General features: G+C 41.3%; 2 protein-coding genes and 1 long non-coding RNA gene across 10 annotated transcripts in view; 1 reads left to right on the top strand and 2 right to left on the bottom strand.

Moving 5' to 3' along the window:
- The window catches only part of TFG (trafficking from ER to golgi regulator), a 29,583-nt gene extending 19,926 nt beyond the window's left edge, over window positions 1-9,657 (bottom strand). For 3 of the 5 annotated variants that reach the window (XM_038582665.1, XM_038582666.1, XM_038582667.1), the window contains exons 1-2: window positions 4,496-4,724; window positions 1,411-1,494 (exon numbers count right to left, since the gene is read on the bottom strand). In XM_038582665.1, coding sequence (XP_038438593.1) covers window positions 1,411-1,494; window positions 4,496-4,679 — 268 coding nt within the window. In that variant the 5' untranslated portion in view covers window positions 4,680-4,724. Of the gene's footprint in view, window positions 1-1,410; window positions 1,495-4,495; window positions 4,725-9,389; window positions 9,518-9,559 lie in introns of those variants that run through there. The other 2 variants (XM_038582669.1, XM_038582668.1) reach the window with 2 other exon arrangements.
- Window positions 8,502-21,505, top strand: LOC119867315. Of its 2 annotated transcripts, none has more exons than XR_005383210.1 (4): window positions 8,502-8,965; window positions 18,463-18,609; window positions 19,184-19,416; window positions 20,452-21,505. It is a non-coding gene; the product is annotated as an uncharacterized LOC119867315 (long non-coding RNA). The 2 variants fall into 2 exon arrangements; XR_005383211.1 differs by having other exon boundaries at window positions 8,522-8,965; window positions 19,290-19,416; window positions 20,452-21,504.
- Window positions 21,506-23,735: 2,230 nt separating this feature from the next.
- ADGRG7 (adhesion G protein-coupled receptor G7) overlaps window positions 23,736-27,796 on the bottom strand; it is a 66,618-nt gene continuing 62,557 nt past the window's right edge. For all 3 annotated transcript variants that reach the window (XM_038582662.1, XM_038582663.1, XM_038582664.1), the window contains one exon: window positions 23,736-24,809. In XM_038582662.1, coding sequence (XP_038438590.1) covers window positions 24,549-24,809 — 261 coding nt within the window. In that variant the 3' untranslated portion in view covers window positions 23,736-24,548. The remainder of the gene's footprint in view (window positions 24,810-27,796) is intronic.

Below are 27,796 nucleotides of genomic sequence, written 5' to 3'. Positions count from 1 at the left end.
CAAACCCAACAGCCCAGGGTACAAGAGCTTCCTGTATCAATTCCATGACTCGTTCTGTATCAATAGAGAGGTATTTTTCCTTTTTCCTATCTAGGGCCTATGACCCTAGATACACTGAGGGCCTATGACCCAAGGTCTCTAAACACCAAGTGATTAGTCCTTAGATTATGTAGAATAAAACCTTGACCATCACCACCAAAAGTACACCAAGTCTCAGCCTTTGGTACTTTTGGTTCTGGTTTTTAATTCCAGGTATCTTTTGGTCCCTGAACATTTCTCTATACTTCAAAAAACACATTTGTAGTAGTTGATCTAGGATGTCCTCAGTATTTCTGGAAGGAAGGCTTTCAGTTTATCAAACCTTCCTGATAGCAGGCTAACAGTGGTTAAGCATTCAATACTGTAACAAGATACCTTCTATCTAAAAAATTTTTAAGCAGTTTTTGTTATTAGCATTTTAAAATCTGATTCACATTCATCCTTCCTAGGTGGAAATGAAATAAATACAAATTAAATCAACTGGCCAACATCATGTTTCATGGAACTGTAAGGTTCAATGCCAAGTACTTTTTAAAAATGCTAAATAAAACATTCCGAAAAAAGGCCCAGATTTTATTTTTCACATAATCATACTACCACTTTAACTCTAATCACTTCTATCTTATCCCTGAGGAGTCCTGCCTTACAAATTTGTTAATGCCTATTAAGGAAACAAATCTAAAATATTAAAATTAATCTATTTGTTTTATCAAACTACTTCTAATTTAATCTTTAAGTACTCCTTGAAAAATAATGTCTACAGTATTGAGTCCTATATGTTAAGCCTTGAGAAGCAAAAACACGTTATAGAAGATAATTATATACACTAAGAACTTAATAAAATAAACTTAATAAAACTAAAACTTAATAAAGGTAGTTTTAAACCTGCATTTTCAATCCTGGAAATTCTTCTATAAGTGGCATCCATTATTATGTAGGGAACTGAGCAAATAGGAGAATTTAAACATGCCTACTTTCTATTTATCTCCGAAGGAAAAAAAAATACTTATACCTAATAATTCAAAAATTCAGATATAACTGAAAAAGTTATCACTTAATTCTGAATGTTTAAAAGGAGTAAAGCTGGGGTGCCTGGGTGGCTCAGTCAGTTAAGCGTCTGCCTTCAGCTCAGGTAATGACCCCAGAGTCCTGGGATCCAGCCATGAGTGGAGCAGGGCTCCCTCAGTGAGGAGTCTGCTTCTCCTTCTCCCTTTGCCCCTCCCCACCACTCATACTCTCTTCTCTCTTGCTTGTTCTCTCTCTCTCTCTCTCTCAGATAAAAATTTTAAAAAATAAAAATAAAAGGAAAAAGCTAAAAAAAAAACTTCAACAATACAATATAGTAAATTTATTAGAAAGTTTACCACTTACCAAATAATGTCAGTTTCAGTATTCTACTACACTGAATTGCAAAAGAAAGGTCAGAACTATCAAAAATGGTTATAAGATCTCCATCTGGAATTTAAAAAAAAAAAAAAAGTAAGTTTCAGATTTATGTGTCAGTAGTAAACCAGGATATACATTTTAATTAAAATCTAACTGTAGATCACAGAACATAATTAGAATCTCCCATAAGAACTTTAAACAGTAAAGGATCTGGGAAAGATCTATTCAAAAGGATACTATATCCATTTTGCTTATTACTTTTACAGCAAGGTTATTTACCATATCCTCATAAGAAAACCCAAAACATAGCTAAGCTTAATGTACTGAATGATCTTTTACAAATTACTAGGACATTGAAGGTAGCAATATAACAAAATACTGGTTTAGACTAAAATCTTCCCGTACCAAAAAATTTAAATATATTTATCAAAAGTTAAAAAAAATATAGATTCCCAAGGTTCAAATTTTAATCCTAAGTACAGTAAAATACCACTGATACCAATGGAGGGGCAGCTTTATAAGAGTAAGTAAAAGGATCACGGATCATTTTGATACGAAGATGAAAACTATTAACTCTCCTTAGGAAAAAATACTCATATATACAAGATTCTGTAATCTCCTAGATCTCAAGGTTAAAGAATATTATAATCAGCTTCTTGATTCAAAAGCTTTCAAAGGACTAGGGGAAAAAATGTTCTCTAGAGAGAACAAGAACAGAAAAGCAGACACGGGCAAGGAGATGACCAGGAGCCTCTGCCAAGTATCTTCACACACACAGGTGGGTTGGGGCATGAGGATGATAGTTCTGTCCTGGGGAGGCTGCTGCAAGGATGCTCCACTACACCAATTTTAACACTGATTAAACAGATTTATTTTGAACAAAGGTGGCAACAAAAGCCATAACTGAGAATTTTATCATTGTTTTTAGATCTTTATAACCAGACCCACTTCTTATAACATTTCTAATGCTCATCTTCAGGGATTCTACTCATATACATATTCTTAATGAAGTATATATGTAAAAGAAGGAAACTTCTAGCTACCATTTTTATTTTCTGAATTTCACAACAGAAACAATACATATGATAGCAGGAACTTTACCCTACACCACCGCCCTAATACCCAACAGTCTATGGAACACAAATCTGTACAATTCAAAACATGTAGAAACACCATGAAAAAGAAATTCAATGTGATAACCGGATGTGGAGGACAAAGTTTCAACAATAAGGATACCCTAAGCTAAGGCCCACAAACTGATCCCAATGGTCAAAATCTCACATTTATAGGACTGTGAGCCAAGAACACTTTTTACACTTTTTAAAAGCTTTTAAAGAAAAGTGGATGAAATAGATGCCTATATGACCTACGATGCTAAGATATTATCTGATCTTTTAAAGAAATGATTGCTAAGCCTTGTCCTAAACGAAAATAAGGCAGTTAAGAAAAAGCCACATAAATAGGTCAGTTTAAGTTAACCAAGTCTGAGGTAAATTAAGGCACATACCTGGAAGTCAAAGAGGTGAAAGTCAATGTGTTATATATAAATAGATGAGATTTATAGCTGTTCCAAATCATCAAAACTCCAAGAAATTGCTCTTCTTTACTGTCCTTTACTTGTAACTCCTTTACTGTCCTACTGACTCTCAAAATTAGTTTTGGGTACGATTAGATCATATTTTATTTAAAAAAAATTACACCTGTAGCTAAATGGCCAGCTTAGCTAATCATCAGTTTCACAGTGTAGGTTGTTGGAAAGTGGGCCAACTAGGGAGATACTCCAAGCCACTGACATCTCAGCAGAGCCATGTGATTGGGGTTTGGCCAATGTGATGTGAGCAGAAATGATATACATTACCTCAAGGCCTAGAGACTATAACTGCCCCATGTAACCCTCTACACTGTGTCTGCGTCCATCTGCCTGCTGATGTTAATGCTTCAGGTGAGCTTGTAAGCCATGTTTGAACACAATAGAGCTTCTGTCACTGTGGATCTCTAAATGAGTGTTAAACCACTGAAATTTTAAGATTTCTATTACCAAGAGCTGACACTACTTCAAGCCAGCACACAGAGACACAGAGAAGCAGCTGTTAGTGATAAGAAAACCAGGGCAGCAGAGTCAAAGATGTTAAGGGATAAGAGTATTTTTTAAAAGACAGTATGGGTACAAGATGAAACAGACTAAAAATAAATTCAGCAGTAAGAAAGACTGGTAACCGGGCAGCCCCGGTGGCGCAACGGTTTGGCACCGCCTGCAGCCCGGGGTGTGATCCTGGGGACCCGGGATCGAGTCCCGCATCGGGCTCCCTGCATGGAGCCTGCTTCTCCCTCTGCCTGTGTCTCTGCCTCTCTCTCTCTCTCTCTGTCTCTATGAATAAATAAAATCTTTAAAAAAAAAAAAAAAGAAAAGAAAGACTGGTAACCACTTAAAGCACAATTTGCAGTAGAGATGTTTACAAAGAAGACAGGTTTAAAGTAAATGAAATAAGGATAATCTACTATTAAAATTCCACTGTATGTTTGATGCAACATTTGTCATGTAAAATCCACTGCCATAAAAATGGTTTTGTGGTCAAATGAATCTAGGGACACTGCATTCTATAAACTGACAATGTACATCAGCATATTACATGTTCTGAAAATTTCTGCACTAAAGAAACACATTTCTGTTTCAACCAGCTTTCCCACACTTAGTTGACCGTGAAAATCTTTATCATTCAATTATCTACTGATACCTCTTTCACTTTGGGAAATATGAGTGAAAGTTCGGTTTTAAAAGCAAAAAGGAAACCAGAATTGCTTGAGCAGGAAGAGAAACAAAAATGCTTATAAAAATATATATGATAGTTCTATCACTTAAAACCCCATTTCTAATAATAAATCACTTAGCTATTTTTAACTTATAAAAGACTTATAATTAACTACATGAACATCTAATTAAAGTGGGTACTCAATTATAACAGAAGGGAATAAGATTTTTGAGCTAGTTCAATAAAAGATAGGCAAAAAAAAAAAAACACCCACATATAATACTTAGACTTTTAATGACTAACTTTAGAAACAATCTTACCTTCATCTTTGTATTTTATCGTAACTTCATCATTACTCAGGAGTTTTCCTCTGAAAACTCGCTGCATCATTAGCACTAATTCATCATAAGTAATATCTTCATTATGAATGGGAATTCGTCGAATATCCTCCCCAAGTTGAGCTTTGATGATTAGCTTCCCACTTAGGTCCAACTGTCCATTCATGGTGGACTCCAGGATGTTGTGTATATATATAACTCTATGGAAAGACTGATAAAATAGTTTTGATGATTAACAGCTCTAAAAACATCTCTTAAAAGTTGAAAAGCAAAAATACTATTAGAATCTAAGAAATTCTGGCTTTCAAAAGAGATTCACTGTTCCAATATTACCACATTCATCATGTTAAAATGGTCCACAGATAACTTTATTACGTGCTTAAGAAAACAAGTTTTATTTTATGTTTATTATTATTTTACCCACATACCTACTGCTTATGACATTACCATTTCTAACTTTACTTGTCTAAAAACAAACTCCTGATCTTCCCCGCAAATTTTGCTTCTCCTGTAGTTGTCTTTATGTTAGTTTCTTCCCTCTAGCTGTTTATGAGAAAAAAAAAAAAAAAAAGTCCACCAAATAGCCAAAAACCTGCCACTACTTTAAAAATAGCTCTATATTCCAATCATTTCAGTACCTTTACCTCTGCCAACTTATCGAAGCCAGATCAACTCTTGCTTGCATTACTGCAAAAGACTCCTAACTGGCCTGCCTTTTAATCTATTCTCAACATCAGTTGATCAGTTATTACATCAGTTTTAATAGATTAAAAGCTATTCTCAACATCAGTTATCCTGTTAAATAAAACCTAATGTCACTCTGCTTAAAATCTCCCCAATACAGTCACATCTCACTTTTAGTAAAAGACCAATAAGGTCATGATCTGGCCTCTGGCCCCTAGCCAAGTATTTAACCTCATTTCCTACTTTTCTCCCTGGTTACACCACTGCACCCATACTTTAAGTTCTCCTTCTCAACTCAAGGCTTTTGCACTTGCTGTTCACTTTGTCATGAGCCCTTGTCAGAACTCTCAAGATTCAGATCTCTGATAAAATGTTCACTTCTCAGAGATCTGTCCTGACGACCTAAACTAAGATGGATCCTCTTTCACTTTCTTATCCTGCTTCAATTTTCTTCAAAGCACTTATCACTATCAGACATTAAAAATGCATTAATTTTGTATGGTCTTTTCCACTAAAAATTAAAGAAGTAATTGGTTTTGTGCATGGTATTCCTAAGTCTAGAACAGTGCCTCACACCTGGTACTTACTCAATTTTGTTACCTGGAGGACAAATAATACTGACTTCCACACTCTATTTAGCCTGTAACTAAATGATAATCCTGAAGAGAAAAGCATTTGTGAACATTAAAAGAGAGGTCTCAAATTTTTCTCTTTAAATAAGAAAGACTTCAATGGGACCTTGGGTGGCTCAGCGGTTGAGCATCTGCCTTCCATTCAGGGCATGATCCCGGGGTCCTGGGATCGAGTCCCATGTCGGGCTTCCTGCATGGAGCCTGCTTTTCCCCCTTCCTGAGTCTCCGCCTTCTCTTTCTCTGTGTCTCATAAATAAATAAAATCTTTTAAAAATAAATAAGAAAGACTTCACTAACATTTTCTCTAATTTTCCAATTTTAGGGTCTTAAGGAGAAGAGACAAATGAGTGACATTCTTCTGAGCTTTCTAGTAAGACTGTACACTATTGCCTCTTAATACCTAAGTCAGCCCTCCGCAGGCCTTAGTGGATGTGTATGATCAGGTTGCATTATTTTCAGAAAGAAGATAACATCAGAGAACTAGGCACTAGATACTAATTTACTACAGAATATTCCCTTCTTGGGTTTTACTTTAATCCTAATTTCAGGTTATTATTTCAGGGTGATTATCCTGTAACAACACTGTAATTCTAAACTCAAAATACAGTCTGAGGTCTCTAGCAATTTACCATGGTTGCTATAGTTATAGAAAACCCACTTACAATTAAATAATGTGTTAGTATTCCTTCTCCTCAAGGCCTAGCCCTTGTTTTCAAGACCATGTCCCTGAATACATCATCCACAACCACTGAGCATTTCCTGCTTCAACTCCCGTCTCCTCCCGCCCCAAGGAAATGCTCTCTCAAACTGCTGACGGTGCCCTACAATCTCCTACTGGCCACATTCTGGTTTCAACCTCATACTTTACTACTGGCAGGTTTCTGTTTTCTCCTCTTAACTTTTTAACATTATAGTGGGTTTTCGTGCTTCTGTACAATTATTTCTGTTGTGTGTGAAACCACCCCAACTACCCTTCAAATACTTGAAGTTTTCATGAATCCTAATTCATTTCGTGATTACATACGCCCTAATATTCTTAATATAAATGCCCTATGTCCTTCCAACTACTCCTTAATTGAATGTCTCTAGTCCTCCTTGTCATATTCTGAAGAGATTACATTTATTAATAACATCCTTTCTTTTTAATCTTAGAAATACTTTTTCCCATGATGCGCTGACCAACAAATCATATAGTGATAGCTTGGAAATAAATTTCCCAGTTATTATAACAGATTCTTTAAAATTTTGCCATTTAGTGTGGACTCAAAGTCGTCAGACTTGAAGGCCTATATCCTTAGATTTTTCCCTTTATCAGCAGGATGAAACTTAAGCTCCCTTTAGCCTAATATTAAATACCCTCCATGATTTGTCCTTCCCTTGATTCTTTCTACCCTTCTCCCTTTTTATTTCTGTACTCGTATTATCTGTATTTTAGAGCTTGTGTTAATAACTTCAAGATGAGGCATTAGATACTGAATCTAACATTCTAAAGTCAGTTCAGAACAGAGCGGATTGTTTCTAGATCTGGATGCTTAGCTGGTCTTAATGTAAAACAGAATAGTTTTTTATCTGCCAGTTCTCACAATGGGCTTCTCACCAACACTGTGATTAACGGAAACCTCCATATAACCTCTTCCACCTGTTAGCCAAACTGCCATCTTCATTCAGGAAACATCTACTTAATACCTACTATGTGCCAAGCTCTGAAGTGTAACTACTTCAACAAAATGGTAAAGACTCCACCTTGTTGACCTTACAGTCTGAAAGAAACAAAGAACTTCAGTAAAGTCAATGTATGTTACTTCCGCCTGTGGCGTAAACCAGCAATAAACAATTAAGGGTCAGGGCTTAGCTTCAGCGAGATGTTACTACCTACTCTGAGCAGCACCTCTTAGGAGTGCCTGACATATAACAGGTATGTAAAGACTTGTCCTGTTCCCTCAGCAAAAGATGAATGGGAAATAATAAAGTTCTGATAAGGGGGACTGGGAGAAGCTGTACTGTTTAGGGTCAGCCCCTAAGACGGACCTTCACACTCTACCTTCTTTATGAAGCCGGAAGTGATTCCCCCCAAGTCCTAAGTAAATTTCCAATACTGGGCAGCCCCAGGGGCTCAGCAGTTTAGCACCTGCCTTCAGCCCAGGGCATGATCCTGGGGTCCCGGGATTGAGTCCCACGCCGGGCTCCCTGAATGGAGCCTGCTTCTCCCTCTGCCTGTGTGTCTGCCTCTCTCTCTCTCTGAATAAATAAATAAAATCTTAAAAAAAAAAAATTTCCAATACTGAATGTAATGAACAGTACGTCTTTTTAATTTCAGGGGGACTGTTCAAGGTACATTTCCAATGGATCCGAAAATATTATTCTATTTTACTTTGTTTCCACCATGTTTGCCTGCAAATTCCCTTACTCCTGGGTGTTTCCCATGCGCTGTAAACTCCCTGCGTCCAGGAACCAGGGCTTCTTTCATAAAGCTGTCCCCAGTCTGTGCAGCCATCTCAAGACACGCACACAATCATCACAAAGCTAAGGACGCCACAAAATTTTCCCTTTCTGGGGAAATCCCATTCCCACATTTCCTTGTGGAACAGTCTTCAAGTCTGTTTTTTCTCAAACTCCAGCTCGCCAGGTAGAAACAGGTATGAACTCCCAGCTGCCAGGTGAGGTCCTGACAGCACGGTCTTCTCCCATCCGGTCCGGACCCCACTCCGAGGTGCACCAACGACACAGCCACCGACCCACGAGGCCCTCCAACGGCATCAGCGCTTCTAAGCCCTGAAGAATAAAGCGACCTGCCCAGAGGCGCACGAGGCCCGCGCCCTGAACCCGCGTCTAGGCTCAGCTCCCCTCTCCCCGGGGGCAGAGCCCGCTCGAATTCGGAGGGGCCTGCTTGGGCACCTCCACGCGGAGCCGTTTCAAGAAATTCTAAGCAAAACCAATCGTTGAGGAGTCCGAGGAATCCAAGGAGCCACAAACCCTGCCGGACCAGGAAGATGGTAAAAACTCCCACCCGTGACCTTAGGCAGGTACCTCCCCAAGCCTCACTTTCATCGTGTGCAAAATGAGAACGTCTAATTTAAAGGATCTTCGTGATGATGACACGGTACCGTGCATCTACAATAACTCGGCGCGGCTCACGGTAAAGTAAACTTACAAGTTCGCTATCAGAGCAGCAGCATCGCTGCAAAACTGGGCTGGGCCTCCGGACGGCGCTGGCTAAGCCGCGACCCGGCTGAGGGGCCAGGTCCTCCCGGGTGACCCCCGGGTGACCCCCGGGCGCCCCCCGCCAGGGCCCCGCGGGGGAGGCGCTCGCCGCCGGCCGCCCGGGCCGCTCCGGGGTCCACGGGCTGCCGGACCCCGACCCCGACGGCGACCCCGACCGCGACCGCGACCCCGCGACCCCGCGGAGCGCAGCACCCGCCGCCCCGCCCCGAACCCCCGCCCCGGGCCGCCGCCGGCTCCAGCGAGGCCCTCCCGGCGCTGCGCCGTCTCCCGCCCGCCTCGCCCAGAGCGGCCGCGCCCCCGGCCCCGGCCCCGTCCCCGGCCCCCCCCGGCGGCCATACCGGTTGCCGAGGCCGCTGCGGCCGCCTGTCCGCGGGTGTCCGCCGGCCGGGCCGGGGCGCTGGGCCGTCGCGCGGAGGCTGCGGTCGCGGCCCACTCGGCTGCCCTCCGCTCGCGCCGCCGCACCCCACCAGCCGGCTCGCGCGGGCCCCGGCCAATCGCACCGACCCACCGAGCCTAGCGCGATGTCGGCCCAGTACGTGGCAGGTGGGGGAAGAAGAGGGGCGGGCGCTACAAGAGCGGAGGGGGGGGAACTGCCCTTTCGCTCCGCCTCCCGGCCGACGGCCAACCCAGCACGCATGCGCAGCGGCGGTGGCGCGGCGCTGACGGCGCTCGCGCATGCGTCGGCCGGAGTCTCCGCCTTCTCACTGGACGGCGGAGCCGGCCGGGGGCGCGCATGCGCAAGGCGTGACCAGGCACTTCCGGTGTTCCTGAAAGCTCGGCTTTCGTGTCTCTCGCCCGTGGGTGGGGCGTGCGTTGCGCTTGTGGGCGCGGACCCGGGTCAAAGTGGGGCGTTTGTCCAGATTTGGGTGGGGTGGGGTTTTTTTTGTTTTGGGGGGGTTTTGTGATCATTGTCATTCTCTTAGTCGTGTCCTGAAAAAAACGAATGCGTTTCTCCGTCCTTCCTTCCTTGCTGGGCACCGCGACGCTGCTTCGAGCACCGGGATGGGGATGGGGATGATGGGGAAGGGGATGGGGATGATGAGGAAGGGGATGGAGATGATGATGGGGAAGGGAATGGGGATGATGGGGAAGGGGACGGGGATGATGAGGATGGGGATGATGGGAATGGGGATGATGAAGAAGGGGATGGAGATGATGATGGGGAAGGGAATGGGGATGATGGGGAAGGGGACGGGGATGAGGATGGGGATGATGGGAATGGGGATGATGGAGATGATGATGGGGATGGGGAAGGGAATGGGGATGATGGGGAAGGGGACGGGGATGATGGGGAAGATGATGGGGATGGGGATGATGGGGATGGGGACGGGGATGATGGGAAGATGATGGGGAAGGGGATGGGGATGATGGGGAAGGGGACGGGGATGATGGGAATGGGGATGATGGAGATGATGATGGGGATGGGGAAGGGAATGGGGATGATGGGGAAGGGGACGGGGATGATGGGGAAGATGATGGGGAAGGGGATGGGGATGATGGGGAAGGGGACGGGGATGATGGGAATGGGGATGATGGAGATGATGATGGGGATGGGGAAGGGAATGGGGATGATGGGGAAGGGGACGGGGATGATGGGGAAGATGATGGGGAAGGGGATGGGGATGATGGGGAAGGGGACGGGGATGATGGGAATGGGGATGATGGAGATGATGATGGGGATGGGGAAGGGAATGGGGATGATGGGGAAGGGGATGGGGATGATGAGGAAGGGGATGGAGATGATGATGGGGAAGGGAATGGGGATGATGGGGAAGGGGACGGGGATGAGGAGGATGGGGATGATGGGAATGGGGATGATGGAGATGATGATGGGGATGGGGAAGGGAATGGGGATGATGGGGAAGGGGACGGGGATGATGGGGAAGATGATGGGGATGATGGGGATGATGGGGAAGGGGACGGGGATGATGGGGATGGGGATGATGGAGATGATGATGGGGAAGGGAATGGGGATGATGGGGAAGATGATGGGGATGGGGATGATGGGTTTGAGAGCAAGGAGTTTCCTGGAGCGTTGGCGGGGCCGGGCGGACCTGGGCGTGTGCGAAAGGGAAAGTGCAAAACTAAGGCCGCTAAGAATTGCGGAGGCCTTTTTGGAGAATAAGGCAGCGTTGCCCAATGGGCTCTCCTCTCTTCTTATCTAAGGCGTTCGTTTTATTTATCTTTTTTTTTAATTTTATTTTTTTTAATTATTTATTCATGAGAGACAGCGAGAGAGAGGCAGAGGGAGAAGCAGGCTCCATGCAGGGAGCCCGACGCGGGACTCGATCCCGGGTCTCCGGGATCACGCCCTGGGCCGAAGGCGGCGCCACCCGGAGACCCCCTAAAGCGCTCGTTTTCGGTGGGCGTTTTGCTGCGGAGCGCCCCGGCTCAGCCCAGGCTGGGTCGCGGAGGGGGTTGGGAGTCGCTGGGGAGGCTCTGCGGGCCTCAGGGTGGCCGGGAACCCTTGGCTCGCGCCAGGCGCTGAGCGGAAGGCAGGACGAGCTCGAGGCCTCCGGTGCTCCAGGTCCTGCCTGGCGGACTTGGGGCAAAATGAAATGAATCCAGGGAGACGACTTAGGTTCTTTCAGTACTATGAATAGACTGGTGCCTTTTTTTCTTCTTCTTTTTTTTTTTTTTTTTTTTTTTTTTCAGTTAAAAGTGAAAAATTCCGTTTGAGAGTGAAATATATATGACTTCGGAATGCTCTCTGCCTCTGAATTATATTTTCCAACGCTGCGTGTGTTGCCCTCTGAGCAATTGCTTTGCAGGGGTTGAAGAGCAGAGGAATGAAGGAGTGAAAAAAAAAAAAAAAATTTCCTGACTTTCTCCAAAGGCTGTTTTTTGTTCTTCACGACTTGTTATTTAGAACTGAATAATCCAGACTTACGGGATTGTGCAATTGTCCAGTAATAATATTCTAATGTCTTTGAGATGGTTTGAGATTGGATAAAAGCACACAGATACGGAGGGAGGTAAAATATCCCCTGAAGGAAGTGAGTTATGATGCAGGAAAAGATGTTAGGGTTTGAAGCCAAGGGAATTCTTATGAAAGCAGGGGAAGAGGACCCGAGGGCAGAAAGCTGCCCTCGGGTTATGAGTGGCCCCTTACATACTTTGAGGTTGGGAAGGTGTTAGAGATCATGTAAGTCTCAAATTTTGGAAGCAATTTTTCCAGGACCTTGAGGAGGGTAGCTACTGTTGGGGAAAGGTCATTTATTACCATCTAATAAAACTTTAGCCATGAGACCCTTCAGATGTATATCAGTGGGCCATGTGCTTGGGCAGTGATCGCCAAGATGTGTCTTGGGGGGTAGAAATAAAGGGAATTTCCAAAGGAATGTTTATGTGCTAAAGTAGGCTTACAGGGCCCTGGGGATCCGGCTAAGCTTGCCTTCTGCCCTTAGCAAAGTATGAGCATCAAGGCGGTTGAGTCCCTGCAGGAATGTCACTCTGCCTGTTTCAAGGACTTGTCGATGGGCTGTAGGTAGTAAGGAAATTTAATAATTTTTCTTCTGCCTTTGTTCCCCACATCAAATTATACCACTGTCAGTCTTTCTAAAAAGAGGATAGATCCTGGGGCAGGAGACAAGGAGAGGAACCTTAGCCTGAAATAAGGGGAAACAATTTCTTCTCTTTAGGTTCCCAGGAAAGGGGCACTCCCTCAAGTCCCGCCGAAGTACCCTGCTCCTTCTTACACTGCGACTGGCTAGAAACTAGGAAAGAGGCACCCATAGTATGGTCTTGTGGAGGGGCTGGTGCATTTGGACTCTGAAAGCAGCTTGAGGTTCTTTATGTTGAAATCCCTTCATGCTTCATCCCCAAATGCCTTAAGTCCTGTTCAATATTAAAACCTGTTCCCAGCTACCACTGTGGAAATTGAGAGATGGGGCGGTCGGTAATCCTCTTCAGGTCAAAGGATCAGTAGTTGCTGCACAAGGCAAGAAGTGAGAAATGGGTGAGTAAAACGTCATTTGGAAGCCAGATCAGAGGTTCAGGTGACATGAGGCAAGAAGGATGTCTAAGTAACTTTAAAGTATTTCCCCAGGATTCTCCAGAAAAAATACATTTTAAAAATTTTAATGAACAATTTTTTAAAAGATTTTATTTATTTGTTCATGAGAGACATAGAGGCAGAGGGCTCCCCGCTGGGAGCCCAATGCAGGACTTGATCCCGGTACCTCAGGATTACACGCTGAGCTGAGCCACCCAGGTGTCCCTAATGAAGAACTTTATAAAAGATCTCACCTCCCACTATCGCAGATACAGGCTTACAATGTGATTAAGCTTGAAATCAAGGACACTTGGGTTTATTTATAGGTCATAGAGCAGGTTTAGAGAAGCAGCTGAATGTGTCAAATTGCCCCTCCAGATTATAAACAACTTTAATAACCAAAACCATATCCAGTTCATTTCCTTGTTTCAGCTTAATACTAAATTGCCCCCCAAAACTTCAGTAATCTTTCCTCATCCTTGATCCTACAAAACAATCACATTTTAAAAATTAAGAGCATAATGAACAGCAGGAACTCATTACCTAACCCAAGTATTAGAACATTCCCAATAAATCATGTCTTCCTGTGTGCCTCTCCCCAAGGTGGTCCCCAGGCCTCTCTCCTGAACTTTATGTTTAATATTGCATGGGTTTTTTTTGTTTTTAAAGCTTCTATAGAGTTTAATCATATATATGGGCCTATAGGATATGTTGTCAGTTTTGTTGATAGGCATTATGTAGAGTATCATCTCTGCGGTTTTCTGGAACAATTTTTGCACTCAGTATTATGTTACTGAGATATCCATATTGCTACAAGTAGCTGGAATTCATTTGTTTTCATTGCTGAATAATATTCCTTTGGGAGAGTATACCACAAAATTTTTTTTTAATATTTTATTTATTTATTCATGATAGGCAGAGACTCAGGCAGAGGGAGAACCAGGCTCCACGCAGGGAGCCCAATGCGGGACTCGATCCCAGGACTCCAGGACCACGTCCTGGGCCAAAGGCAGGCGCTGAACCACTGAACCACCCAGGGATCCACCCACAAATTTTTAAAATCTGTTCTATCAAAGTATATATTTTTTTAATTTTTTTATTTATGATAGTCACAGAGAGAGAGAGAGAGGCAGAGACACAGGCAGAGGGAGAAGCAGGCTCCATGCACTGGGAGCCCGATGTGAGACTCGATCCCGGGTCTCCAGGATCGCGCCCTGGGCCAAAGGCAGGTGCCAAACCGCTGAGCCACCCAGGGATACCCTATCAAAGTATATTTAAATAGTTTCCAGTTCCTGCTGTGTGCCTCCATAAACATCCTTTAGTGTGTCTTGTGTACAAGAGTATCTCTTGGGACGCCTGGGTGGTTCAGGTGGTTAAGCATCTGCCTTTAGCTCAAGTCATGATCGTGGACTCCAGGGATTGAGTCCCACGTCTGACTCCCTGCTCCTCTGCCCCTCCCCTGCTCATGCTCCTGCTCTCTCTCTCAAATAAATAAAATCTTTTTTCAAAAAAATGAGTATCACTTGTTAGATGCTAATACATGGATTACTGAATGGTAGATTATGCAAACATTTAGCTGTATAAGATAATGCCAACTCTTGGTATCACTAGGACTTTTTTGTGGGGGAGGAAGGGATAAATGGTAACGTTCCGTGGTCTTATTGACCATAAAGATTACATTATAACTCTGACTTTTTGTACCAGACATTTGACATCTAGACTTTTGGTCCCTTATGAAATCTCATGTGATTGTTCTGTGTCCTTACGTATGATTCTGTCTTTGAGTATCTTGTTCACCACTGTGCTCTCCTCCACCCAACTTGAAGGCTGTGATTGTATTCTCTCTCTCTCCTTCATCAATGCATCTGGCATTGATTACCTCAGTGAACAATAGGCACTCAATGAGTTAACTGTTGAGTCAATGAAATACTTATTACCATTTCTGTAATGTGCCACAGGTCTCTGTACTTAGGCTTCCAATAAATTCAGGTGATAACTGGCCAGGGAGTGATAACCTGATTGAACTAGTTACCACGTCTGTGGAGAACATGGTTTCTCCCACTGCACATGTAGACGCTGATTTTAGGTACTGCTGCCTTTCATTAGCGAAGCCAAAAAGGCTAAGTTATATAATTATCACTTTTTAAATACTTATGGTCACATATATTGGGATAAGCATCAATCAAACCATTAAGAAGATTGTTCTAAGGAGTCTCTAATTTCACCTTTAAAATGCTATTGGACTAAAATAAAATAAAATAAAATGCTATTGGAAAACATCTTACCCTCTTTTTTTTGTGTAGAGTTTAGAAAGCTACTGAGTCAGAAAACTGAACTTTGTGCTTACCTGGCCAGCTGTCCTATGTGCAGGTGAATCTGGTTTGCGAAGAATACCAAGAATAGTCTTGAATCAGAAATATTGGAAACATGTGAAGAGGGGCAAAACAGTGTAAGGAAGTACCTTTGACCCACCCGTAGCAAGGAGAGAACTGACGCACTAGTTCAAAGGTTACCTTCCTTGTTTATGGGCTTCTGAAGAAGGGGTAGATTCGAACTGTGGTTTTGAGAAAGACAGTCAACTCACTTACATACCATTTCTTTCTCCCTGAAAGTTTGTGTGGCTAGAACTCTTCAAATAGAAGGGGAAGATTCTAAGAATGAAAAAGGTAGATTCTCAGACTGGATGGAAAGCGGGATAAAGACTATGAGCCTTGTAGCAAGTTGGATAAAACCTGTTCCATCATGCTGTCAGTAGTTAGTCTAAATCATTTTGAAAGTTTTTCAATCATCTCTACAACCCCCTGGGGAACAAGAGAAAGGACATGAGTTCCTCCTGAGGTGAGGATTTTTTTTTTGGGGGGGGGATTTTTATTTATTCATGAGACCCACAGAGAGAAAGAGGCAGAGACACAGGCAGAGGGAGAAGCAGGCTCCATGCAGGGAGCCCAACGTGGGACTCGATCCTGGGTCTCCAGGATCACTCCCTGGGCTGAAGGCAGCGCTAAACTGCTGAGCCACCGGGGCTGCCCTGGGGTGAGGATTTTAAGTTATGTCCCTCCCGGAAAATCAGCTGTGTTGTGGCAGCAGTTGCTAAATAAAGAGAACTCCAAACAGAAGGGGACACTCCCACTAGGAGCCAGCTGGTCAAGTCACCCTCCCTTCCATTGGCCAAACGTGAAGATCTGTTTGTGTAAACAAATGAAGCTGCCACTCCATGCAAAGATAATGACGGGGGTTGGGGGGGTGGGGGATGATATTTTTACTCTGTAACTTTAAGGGAGTCATTCTCAGCACAAGCTAAGCAAAATACTTCAGTTTGTCACACCAGCTGTGTATCCACTGAGACCCTAAAATGTTTGGGGCTTACCATGGGGCTCTGTATCCAACCCCTATTTAGAGAAATTGCTCCTTGTAGGCACTTCTTTCTAGATTTTATGTACCTAGAGGCTGGCACCACCTAGGTATTTGATATATATTTCTTGAATAAAAGAATACTAAGTTCCCTACCATTCTTTAGGGTAAGCTTCCAGAAATATGAAGCAGCCATCCCTGGTGAGTTCCTAGCAGTATAGAATTTTATCTCTGAGAAATTTGAAATTGTTCACTTTTCTTTATTTGTATCTCCTGGAGACAGTGCCAAATTACACCTGTGCCTCTGTCAGAGCTTTGGTTGAAAGACTAATGGCACAAGACGTACAAGGAGATCTCACAACTTTTCATTTGACTAAGAGCAGGTTTTTTCCCAGTTCTTTTAAGAAACCCAGATGTCAGGTTCTAGAAATCATGCATGTCAAATCATAGTCCGGATACTAAGAGGCTCTCACATCTCTACCATTTATGCCAATGATCTTGCTTTTAGTCCCTCCACATAAATGACAAATTAAAGGGCATTTTTTAAAAAGCCATTTCAATGAAGGAAAAACTCACTTATTACAAAAGGTGCAAAGTAAAGCAATGAGATGCCAATTTGCACAAATTAGTTTGATTAAAAGAAGTTTCAAAACATTTTCTAGAAAAGGGTGTGGCAATACAGAAATTCACGCCTTGTTGTGGGGGCAGAAATTGATGCAAACTATCTAAAGAGTCGTATGGTAATATTCATTAACATCTAAAAGAGCCAAAACTCTATGACCCAGCAATTCTATTTCTAAGGTACCAGAGAAACCCTGGCACATGAGAACACAGATATTCCCTACTGTGTTATTTTCAGGAAAAAAAAATTATACAGCAATTAAAAGAAACATACACAGACTTCAAAAACACTCTGTTAAATGAAAAAAAAGCAAGTTTCAGAAAGTTATGTTACTACACAGGAAAGAGTTAACATACAAACCGAAACTGCTATCCCTGGACAGGACTGCTTGCATGATTGGCCTATGGCTAGGGTCTAGGGACTTGGCTTTCAGGAGCATTCCCACTATTCTTTGATATGAATGGTGCATTGAACCCAAATTGTACAACCAATGCAGTTTATGCCGAACACCTGCTTGCTTTCTGGGAGTCTGGAATTTGGGGATATACCAGTCAGAGGGTGCCTTTGTGACCAGCTCCGAATAAAAGCCCTGGGCACTGAGTCTCTAATGGGTCATAGTAGACAACGTTTCATAAGTGTTGTCCCAATTCACTGTGGAGGAATTAAGCGCATCCATGTGATTGCCCTGGAAGAGATTTTTTGGAAACTTGTGCCTGGTGTCCTCCTGACTTCAGCCCATGGGACTTTTTTTCTTCTCTAAGTTTGCTATATCATGTTCTGCTATAATAAATCATAGCCATGAATACAATTCTATGCTGAGTCGTATGAGTGCTCCTAGTGAATCACTGTACCTAGAGGGTGGTCTTGGGGACTACTGAATTAGTTCCCTAAACCATTTATAGAAAAAAAGGGGTGGGGGGAGCACAAGAGTATGAATTTCTGTGAGTACATAAGCTTATGTATGCATAGTTCTCAAAATCTGGAAGGTCCACACCAAACTTACTAGAGTGATTAAATGTGAGGAGACAGGGAGGGAAGGGAAGAAAAGCCTGGATTTGGTAAAAATTGGTCAAAGGGCACTTGGGCTCCATCTGTGGTATGCTTTACTTTATTTCTTTTTTTTTTTAAGTAAAATATACCATGTCATACCTAGATGGGAAAATATTTTATGCTAATTTAAAAAACATTTCATCCTGCATTAAAAGTCACAAAATTTTAGAGCTGGGGTGGTGGTGGTGGGGATTTAGAGTTCACCTAATTCTGCCCATACCTTTAAAAAGGTAGAGGCAGGCTTCTGCCCAGAGAGGCAAGTATGGCCTTTAGTCATATAACTTGTAGTTGGGACCATAACTCCCGGTCCAGAATGCTTCCCTAATCTGAACTGCTTGATAAGTACTGTGGCCAGAAGAACCAACCTTTTTTTTCTTTTTTTGTCATTGCAAAGGTCCAGAAGGTCTCAATTGTTACAACATGGTTGCATAGCAGCTTCTATCAAAGTTCAGCAAATTATCAATGTCATACTTCCACGTGTAACAAAGCTGTACTGGAAGAAGATAAGAATTGGACTACAGTTGTCTGGGAAATGTAGTTTGTAAGTGATAACAGCATCAAATCATACCACTCTGCTTTTCTTTTCTTTTTTTCTTCTTCTTCATTAAAATAAAGGGTTACCATATTAAGCAATGGGACTTTTCAGACACATGATCAGTAGCAAGAAAGATGTACATCCTATTTCCAGTTTTGAAATAATTCACAAATAAGAACTTTAAAACTAATTTCCAAGTTCATATATTGCTATTGGGAGTACACAATGGTACAACCACCTTGGAAAACCATTTATCAGTTTCTTATAATGTGAAATATACACTTAGTCTATGACTCAGCAATTCCACTACTAGGTGTTTTCAAGAGAAAAGAAAACACTGAGACTTATACAAGAATATTTATATATGTACCCAAAGACACTTGGGTGGCACAGTCAGTTAAGTGACCAACTCTTAGTTTTGGCTCCAGTCATGATCTCGGAGTCGTGGATTTGGGCCCCCTTCAGGCTCCACACTCAGCACAGTCTGCTGGAGATGCTCTCACCCTCTCCTTCTGCCCCTACTTCTCTTTCCCACTCTCTCTCTCTCAAATAAATCTTTAAAAAAAAATATTTATATCAGCTTTATTCCCTGTTTTCAAAACTTATTACCAAATGCCCGTCAATTGGTGAAAACGTCAACAAAATGTGATTTATCAAAAAAACCTGAATACTACTACAATAAAAAGAAGCAAACCACTGATACAGCATGAATGAATGAATCTCAGAAATACTATGGTGACTGAAAGAAGCCAGGCTCAAAAGACGACATGATTCCATTTATGGCCTTCTGGAACATGCAAGACTAAATGCCTGGTAATAGAATGCAGACCAGTAGTTATTTGGGACTGGGGATGGCAGAGGATTTAACTGGGGAGGAGCATGAGGGAATGTTATAGGCTGATGAAAAAGTGCTTAATCTTTCAAGGGTAGTGGTTTCACAGGTGTATACATTTGTTAAAACATCTAATTAACACTTAAAATGGGTTCATTTTAGTTCATGTAAATTATCAATGAAATGAATATATAAATATTTTTTTAAATACAAAAAAGCAAGCCCCCTACCAAAACAAACAAATAAAACAGAAAAATAATCCCAACAGCCAAAATTAAGGAAAACCACGTTAATATTTTTTAAAACAAACAAAACAGCACCATCTTCAGCGGCCCACTTGTAATATTGAAATTTTCTGTGGTACCAGGGCCTGTCTTTGTATATACATAGTGTTGTAGAACTGTGGAGCAGTACTGAACATAACACATGACTGTTTAGGGTGTGCACTCGGCAAACTGGCATGGATGTGAACATGCTGCACTTCCAAGTGCAATAGCCTTTTTGTTCATTCAAAATAGTGGGCCCTCTCATTACCAAATGATATACCCAGGGGGACGCTTTGAAGGAAATGTAATGCCAATCTCAAGTAGTGTTGGAATAACTGTGTTTTTGTCAAGGTAGGTTTATTGATTTCTTTAATTGTTAAGACATATGTGACTTGTGTGATGTTTCCCTATTTATCTTGGGTATAAGTTTATGGTTAATCTGAGGCCCACTCCTAGCAAAAATACAAGACCATATGACATGTTTCTTGGGTACTACTCTCTTTGCTCCTATGATTATTTTCCCTTCCTTCTTACTTCATAATTTTCAGCAGCTTTTATATATTTTTTTTCAAATACACATTTAACAGGTTACATGTATGTAAAATAAAGTAATAGATGATGCAAATGTAACACTACTTTGAATCTGAGTTTTGTATGTGTGTTTTAATAAATAATTGCTAATAAAATTTCTCTCCTCTCCCAAGATTTAGTGTTTTATTTTTATTTTTTTTTTAATTTTATTTATGATAGGCACACAGTGAGAGAGAGAGAGAGAGAGGCAGAGACAGAAGCAGGCTCCATGCACCGGGAACCCGATGTGGGATTCGATCCCGGGTCTCCAGGATCGCGCCCTGGGCCAAAGGCAGGCGCCAAACCGCTGCGCCACCCAGGGATCCCTGTTTTATTTTTAAGAAAAGGTGGATGGACACAGAGAAAATGCACTCGAGAGGAAAACTTAACATTGTCATGGAAGGCCACCTGTCTGCTGTACAATATAATGAAGAGTTAAAGATGTCATGTGTCTGTCTGTCATACATGATTTATTTGTCCTTGGTTGGCAAATTTATGCTTCTGTTCTTCATTTTAGAAGTTTCTGCATTGTCCTGAACATATTCCTTAACACAAAATGAAAAATACTCTGCCTCTATGAGGACATATAAACTCAAAAAAATGCTGAATGCTCCATCAATCTTTTGCAGATTTTGAATCAAATGCAGAGTGAGTGTTTCATTATGTTAAAAAGAGAGGAAAATGGTAAACTATGGGAAAATATTTTCACCAAATGTAATCATTAAAGAGCTAATAACTATAATAAAAGGAATTCATATAAGTTTATGAGAAAAAACAATAGCTCAATTGATGAATGGTCAACACAAATAACTAAAAAATAAAATGCCAAAGTAAATGAGTATATAAAAAATGTTTATGGCACTCCAGATGTTGGCGACATTATAAATTACTGCAATGTTTTAAAGGCATTATAATAATACATACAAGGAATGTAAACAAATGTCCATAACTTCTGACACATTTATCCTAATCCTTAGAGTTTACCTTAAGGAAATAATTTAAAAGAAAGGAAAAAACATGTATATAAATATGCCAGTTTATTAATCATGCATGACTACAATATTAAAAATTTAAAGAAGCTGGAAATCCAATAGAACTTAGTAACTTATGCTATATTATGCAATCGATTATTGTAAGGACTGCATTATTGGGTAACAAATGAAAATCATGATGAAATTTCATTTACTATAATTATAGTTATTTAAATTCTTAAAGAGCATAAGAAAACATGAGAAAACAGACATCTTTGATTGGTTAGGGAATTATGAATTTTGCTTTTTTGAAAAAAATATACTTTGTAAATATCTTCCAAAATTGTCATAACTTCACATTGTTTTAAAAATGCAGCTAGGAAGCTATTTCTTCTCTTACTAACTGTCCCCCTTCACCCCATCTTCGCTCCAGGAATGGAACCTAATCCTGGCATCTCTGTCTTGGACCTCATCCGAGGAGCCAGGTGCTAGAGGTGCTGGGCAGATGAATTAAAGTGGTTCCACAGAACCAGAGAGCTCCAGTGGCTGCCAGGCTGGTATGATGCAATTAATACTTTGGGTCCAGATTTCCCAAACATTTGCAAAGAATGCCAAGTTCTTTTGAATGAGGCAATGAGTTTGAGAATAATCTTCCTTGGTCGGTAACAGAAAACAAGAGGTCAGGTAAACTTCAAAGTGGGAAGGGTAAGAGAAAAAGCAACCCAAACCTCCAACAATTAAACAATGAGCTCTGAACTGTCAGTTCAGACCCAGGAAGGAAAATCTAAAGGTCAGGATAGTTGGTTCCCCAAAGAAACTACATGAGATGCCACAAGCAAAAAAGGCTATGGGGCACTGTTATCACACAAAATAAATAAGAAACATGGAAAATTGGCTCCATGGAATATCATGAGAACAAGTACTCTGAGTCTCCCCTTCCTGAAATTATCTTTTTATGTTAAGTCACTGTTTGGCTCCTACAGTCCCTGTACTTGCTCCCAAACTTCCAAAGCACCGAATAATTAATTTTTGCTTTTCCTTACCCACCCCATTCAAACTCTTCTCAAAGACCTAACAGGCTTATCAGAGTAAGGGAAATGATTGATGAGCCTGTCCTCAATGTAACTGTCCACTCTTCACCCCAGGATAGCCTGTCAACTAGGTCATCCCCCATTCCTCCACTTCACAGTGGGCATGGGACTCAGGCTGGCCCAATTATCCCCAAACACAATGCCTGTGGGCACATGACCAATAAAGGTGTGCCAGTTCTTTGGTCCTTTCCTCTTCCTGCCCTTGCTTTACTCTGTGTCACAGGGAACCGAGCCGCACAGGTTCTGGGCTCAGCGGGCCTTCAATGAAAGGAGGTTGCAGGGCAGGTGAGAGGGGATGCCAATGTTCAGCCATGTAATCCAATTTGAGGATGGTGCCAAACACAGAACAAAGACCCAGGAAACATGGAGAGAAAAATAATCCTAACATATTCTTTGAACTCCTTGCTTTTGAACTCTAGGCCTAAAGTTAGTATATCATATATTTTATGTCCTAAACCAGGACACTTGAGAGTAATAGGGACTGCTAGTAATACATAAGTCAGGAAAATAGGCACAAATTAGAACCAATTCAGGCAAACTAAAACATATAGTTACCCCACCCAAAACCAACTCAGCCTTTGGACTTTATAACTAATTGAGCCACTGAATTATCTTTGACCCTTAACCTACTTTGAGTTGATCTCTATCACTAAACTTCCTGACCTATGCATGAGGTTAAGGTCTAAATCAATAAATGGTAGGATTTTAGGGTAGGCAGACAAACATCAATATCTGCCTGTCTTATCCTCATAATTTGTAAAGTTTGCACATTCTTGGTATAGCCATTCCAGGAAAATTATAGGGAATTTTGGTTGCTATATTCCCAAGAAGATTGAAAAAGTGCAAAGAAAACTAAAATCGAAAAAAAGATTAAAAAAAAAAAAGAAAGAAAACTAAAATCACTGAGGAAACCACATATACTCCACTCAGGCTAAATGAGGTTCTTTAGTTATCTTTTTTTTTTTTTTTTTCCAATTTAAAGTGGCCCTTATTTGAAGTTTACTTTCATCTGAATATAAATTTTGGGATATAGAATAGGTCAACCAGATCTTATAATTTTTCCGTGTCCAACCTCTATCTAGGGATATTACTATACCACTACTAAAAACACTGTCCTCTGAGAACTGCTTTTCTTCTGTATCTTCTTCGCTTTACTTTTTCCCATTAGCCTATAAGGTCTCAATTATACTATAGATGAAATAGGCTCTCAGCTTGTCTAGGAATCCAACAGTCATTTACAACCATTTCTATATATATATATATAAACCCTCACGTGTTCTTTAGGGTAGGATAAGAAGGGTATGTCACAGGTCACATGACATTTGATAGTCCCTTAGTTCAGTGCACTCATAGCACTTGCCTAGTTTATGACAAAACAGAACACAACAATTCAAAGACTATATCTCCTACGTTTAGTGGGAGTGCTTCCCACTCTAGTAGAGGTCATTTTTTATTCAGGAAGCCATTCATAATTCAAGTGTTTGAAATTCCATGAGCAGTTAGATTTTTCAAAAGCCATAAGTGGTGTTTGTGACTAACTTCCCATTTTTTGAGTCTCAAAGTCGCTTCATCAATAAAAGGACAGATGTATCAAGATCCAGAAAGAAATACACAGAGGCTCTAGTAACCAGCTCATCTTTTTTGTGTCTCACTGTCCATTTCTTAGAGTGCTAAATCCTCTGGTCACAAAACATGCTCTTTTTTGAACAGAAAAAAAGTATCCCTTTCCAGAGGTTAAACTGGCACAAAATCCTTAAGTAGAAATAAAAATATAAGCAAATACAAATTAAAATATTCACAGATCAAAAGTATTATATATATATAAGCAACTCACTGCAGGGTTCATTAGGAGTCATTTTGTTCCAGAAGGTAAATATTTTCTCCCCATGCCCTCTTTGGTAAATTGTAAAAGAATTTCTTTTACCAAAGTTTGTCACATTTATGATATAAGTAACAATGATAATCTTGAATTATCCTGAATGCTGGGTGGAATTCTTTACCTCATTCAGGTAAGAATCTACTGAATGACAGAAAAAAATACCGAATCCATTATCCCTGATGATAATAAACAAGTTTTACCTGAGTCTTAGCCTTGAACAAAATATATTGAAGGAGACTCTCTGGGAGGACCAAGTATTAAAGGAAAGAAACAGAATAAGCAACACTTAACATGAATTGTATAAAAAGAGGATCACAAAGGCAGTAGTTTCACTGTCTAGATGCTTGGGTTTGCTTGGTCACTTTCAGAGAGTGTCGTTTCCTCCATGATGACAGATGGCTCCAGCAGCCTAAAGCGTTCACTTAAGGTTGGAAGTGACCTGAGCATGTTATACATCCTTACACGCAGCCTCATTGTGGTCACTGATGGCTTCAGCTTCACTCTCCCAGTGGATAGCGACAGTGACTTCAACACTTCGGAAGCTTTGTTCTGGAAGATTTTTGTTCTGACAGTGTACAGGATAAAAATTTGCAATCCCTGGCAGATAGAATAAAAGTTTTATGCTAGATCAGTGTTAAGATACAGAATCAGGGAAGAGATTTGTTTTGCTTTGCCACCCGCCCATCTCATCATGGACAACAACTCCCCAACCTGAGTTTACGTCTGCAGCTGCTGTGCACTTTGTCATCTCAGAGGGTTCAGGTGACGTTCCTCTCACATATAAAGTGCTACATGGAAACAGTAGATTTAGAAGACCCGAATTTAGGTCCCAGTTCACCACATGTTGGCTGTATGATTGAGAGGCTCTTTCTCTTCCTGATACCAACTGGGTGATACCAATTGATTTGTGACGCTAACAAACAAGAGTTAGTTTCAGATTCCACAGGTTAACAGTCCTGTGATTGCCTTCACTTCAGGTGCTAGTGAAGTTTGGGGACAAACATTGGGTCCCCACATTACCCATACTTCTGTCTGACTTGACTACAAAGTCAAGGGTTTCAAACCCACCTCCCTGCTTCAGGTTTGATCATTTAATAGACCTACTAACAGAATTTAGGAAGTATCTTTACTTACCATTACCTGTTTATTACAAAGGACACAACTCAGGAAGAGCCAAATGGAGGAGATCATAGAACAAGATATAGGGGAAGGGGCATGGAACTTCCATGCCTTATCCAGGTGTACCACCCTCCCAGCTCTTTAATATGTTCACCAACCTGGAAGTTCTCCAAACCCCTTCATGTAGGGGGTTTTATGGAGGTTCCATTATACAGGATTCGCAACTCTAGGACCCAATAGCATTAGCCATTTGTGATTGACACAGTCTCGTGCCCCTTTCCCCTTCCTGGAGGTAAGGCTGAAAGTTCCAAACTTCTAAACCAGGTCTAGTCTTTCTGGCAACAAGCCTCCAGCCTGAAGCTATCTAGGGACCCCAGCCTCCAGTCATTCATTAACATACAAAAGATACTCATCACTTCCAAGACAATCAATTCCAAAGACTTTAGGAACTGTGTACTGAGGACAAAGACCAAATATTTATGTTTTAGTAGACTGCAGTTACTTCACTTCAATTCCTGAAGGAGACAGATTGCCTATGGGTCACTTAATTCTCCTTCCAGTTCTAACATTCTATGATTGTACATTTCTTGGCATTTTAGTAACACAACAAGTTACTACACAACAAGTAAAAGTCTGCAGTGTTTAAGAACAAAACCAATTTTAAGCACTACTATTCATTGCTTTTCTGTCCTTTATGTACAAAAATCAGATGTGCATGAGAAATTAATCTACAAAAGACTGAATACTATTTTCTGTACACTTTTTAATTATTTTTATGGGAGTTCAATTTGCCAACATATAGCATAACACCCAGTGCTCATCCCACCAAGTGCCCCCCTCAGTGCCCATCACCCAGTCACCCCAACCCCCTGCCCACCTCCCCTTCCGATACCCCTTGTTCATTTCCCAGAGTTAGGTGTCCCTCATGTTTTGTCACCCTCACTGATATTTTCACTCATTTTCTCTCCTTTCCCTTTATTCCATTTCACTAATTTTTATATTCCCCAAATGAATGAGACCATATAATGTTTGTCCTTTTCCGATTGACTTATTTCACTCAGCATAATACCCTCCAGGTCCATCCACGTGGAAGCAAATGGTGGCTATTTGTCGTTTCTAATGGCTGAGTAATATTCCATTGTATACATATACACTTTTAAAATGAAAACCACCACATAATGAAGTCCTATTGGTATCAGACAGTGCTTTTCATGTAATCCTCATCATTTAATGTTTCTCATTTAATCCTAACACCAACCCTATAAAATAAGCCTTAGCAGCCCATGTAACAGGTGGGAAAACTATAGCTCAGATAATTTAAGTAACCCGCCTAAGATTACTCAACTGGTAATAAGTGGAGTCTGGAGTTGAACTCAACTCCATTTGATTCCAAAGCTCTTCTAGCCAATATACTACTCTGTCTCTTGCTTGTAACTGCAATAGAAGGATATTATGAAGTATATGACAGCATCTAAGAGTCCCCCTGTAAATTTCTCATTTATCTCCTTTGTGGAAATAACATCACTAGTTGAGTAATAGTATTGTGCCAATGTTCACTTCTTGATTTTGATGATGGACTATGGTTATAATATATTAGCATTGGAGAAAACTGGGAAAAGAGTACCTGGGAACTCTACTATTTTTGCAACTTCATGTTTTAAACTCTTTAGAAATAAAGTTACTTAAAAAAAATTTCTCCAGATTAGAATCTCTAGGGCCCAAGCCTTATAAGGATCTATTTCTAGAAGCATATCTTAGGAATACTGTTGTAGGAGACTTCTGATGCTCTGGTAAGATAACCCAAAGACCCTGAGAATTTAACTAATAAAACTCTCCTTTGGCCAGTTCTCTGACCAAAAACAGGAAGATTAACTTGATCATTATCCAAGAGGCAGTATTTACCCATCTGATGATGACACAAGGAAGGATGCATAGGGACTTAGGTCTTGGAAGGGCAGAAGTGGTTACTGGCCATCCTGATTGTTCAAGAGAGATTTATTTTGAAGATATAAGAAATCTGGTCCTCTTTGTGGGGAGTACACTATTCTATACTTAAAAGACTGGATAAATTTCTAGTTGTACAGAATTAGGAAAACACCTAGACCATGGAGAACTCATGAAGACAACATCCTGTGAAGCTGTGTGAGTGGAATCCCAATATTTCTATACTCCTTAAAATCCCAGAGATGTTATTGAAAAAGATAAAATGTATGGATCAAACAATTCTCACTACCATAAAGATCAAATTGTGCTTTTAAAACAATATCTATAGCACCTAGTAAATGTCTATCAGAATTACAGCATTCTAAATCTAGAAGGATGGGACACCTGCGTGGCTCAGTGGTTGAGTGTCTGCCTTTGACTCAGGGCATAATCCCAGGGTCCTGGGATCGAGTCCCACATTGGGCTCCCTGCAGGGAGTTTGCTCCTCCCTCTGCCTCTCTCTGTATCTCTCTCTGTGTCTC

This window comes from Canis lupus, chromosome 33, assembly GCF_011100685.1.
Source record: "Canis lupus familiaris isolate Mischka breed German Shepherd chromosome 33, alternate assembly UU_Cfam_GSD_1.0, whole genome shotgun sequence".
Classification (NCBI taxonomy): domain Eukaryota; kingdom Metazoa; phylum Chordata; class Mammalia; order Carnivora; family Canidae; genus Canis; species Canis lupus.
This window is presented reverse-complemented; position numbering and strand designations above follow the sequence as displayed.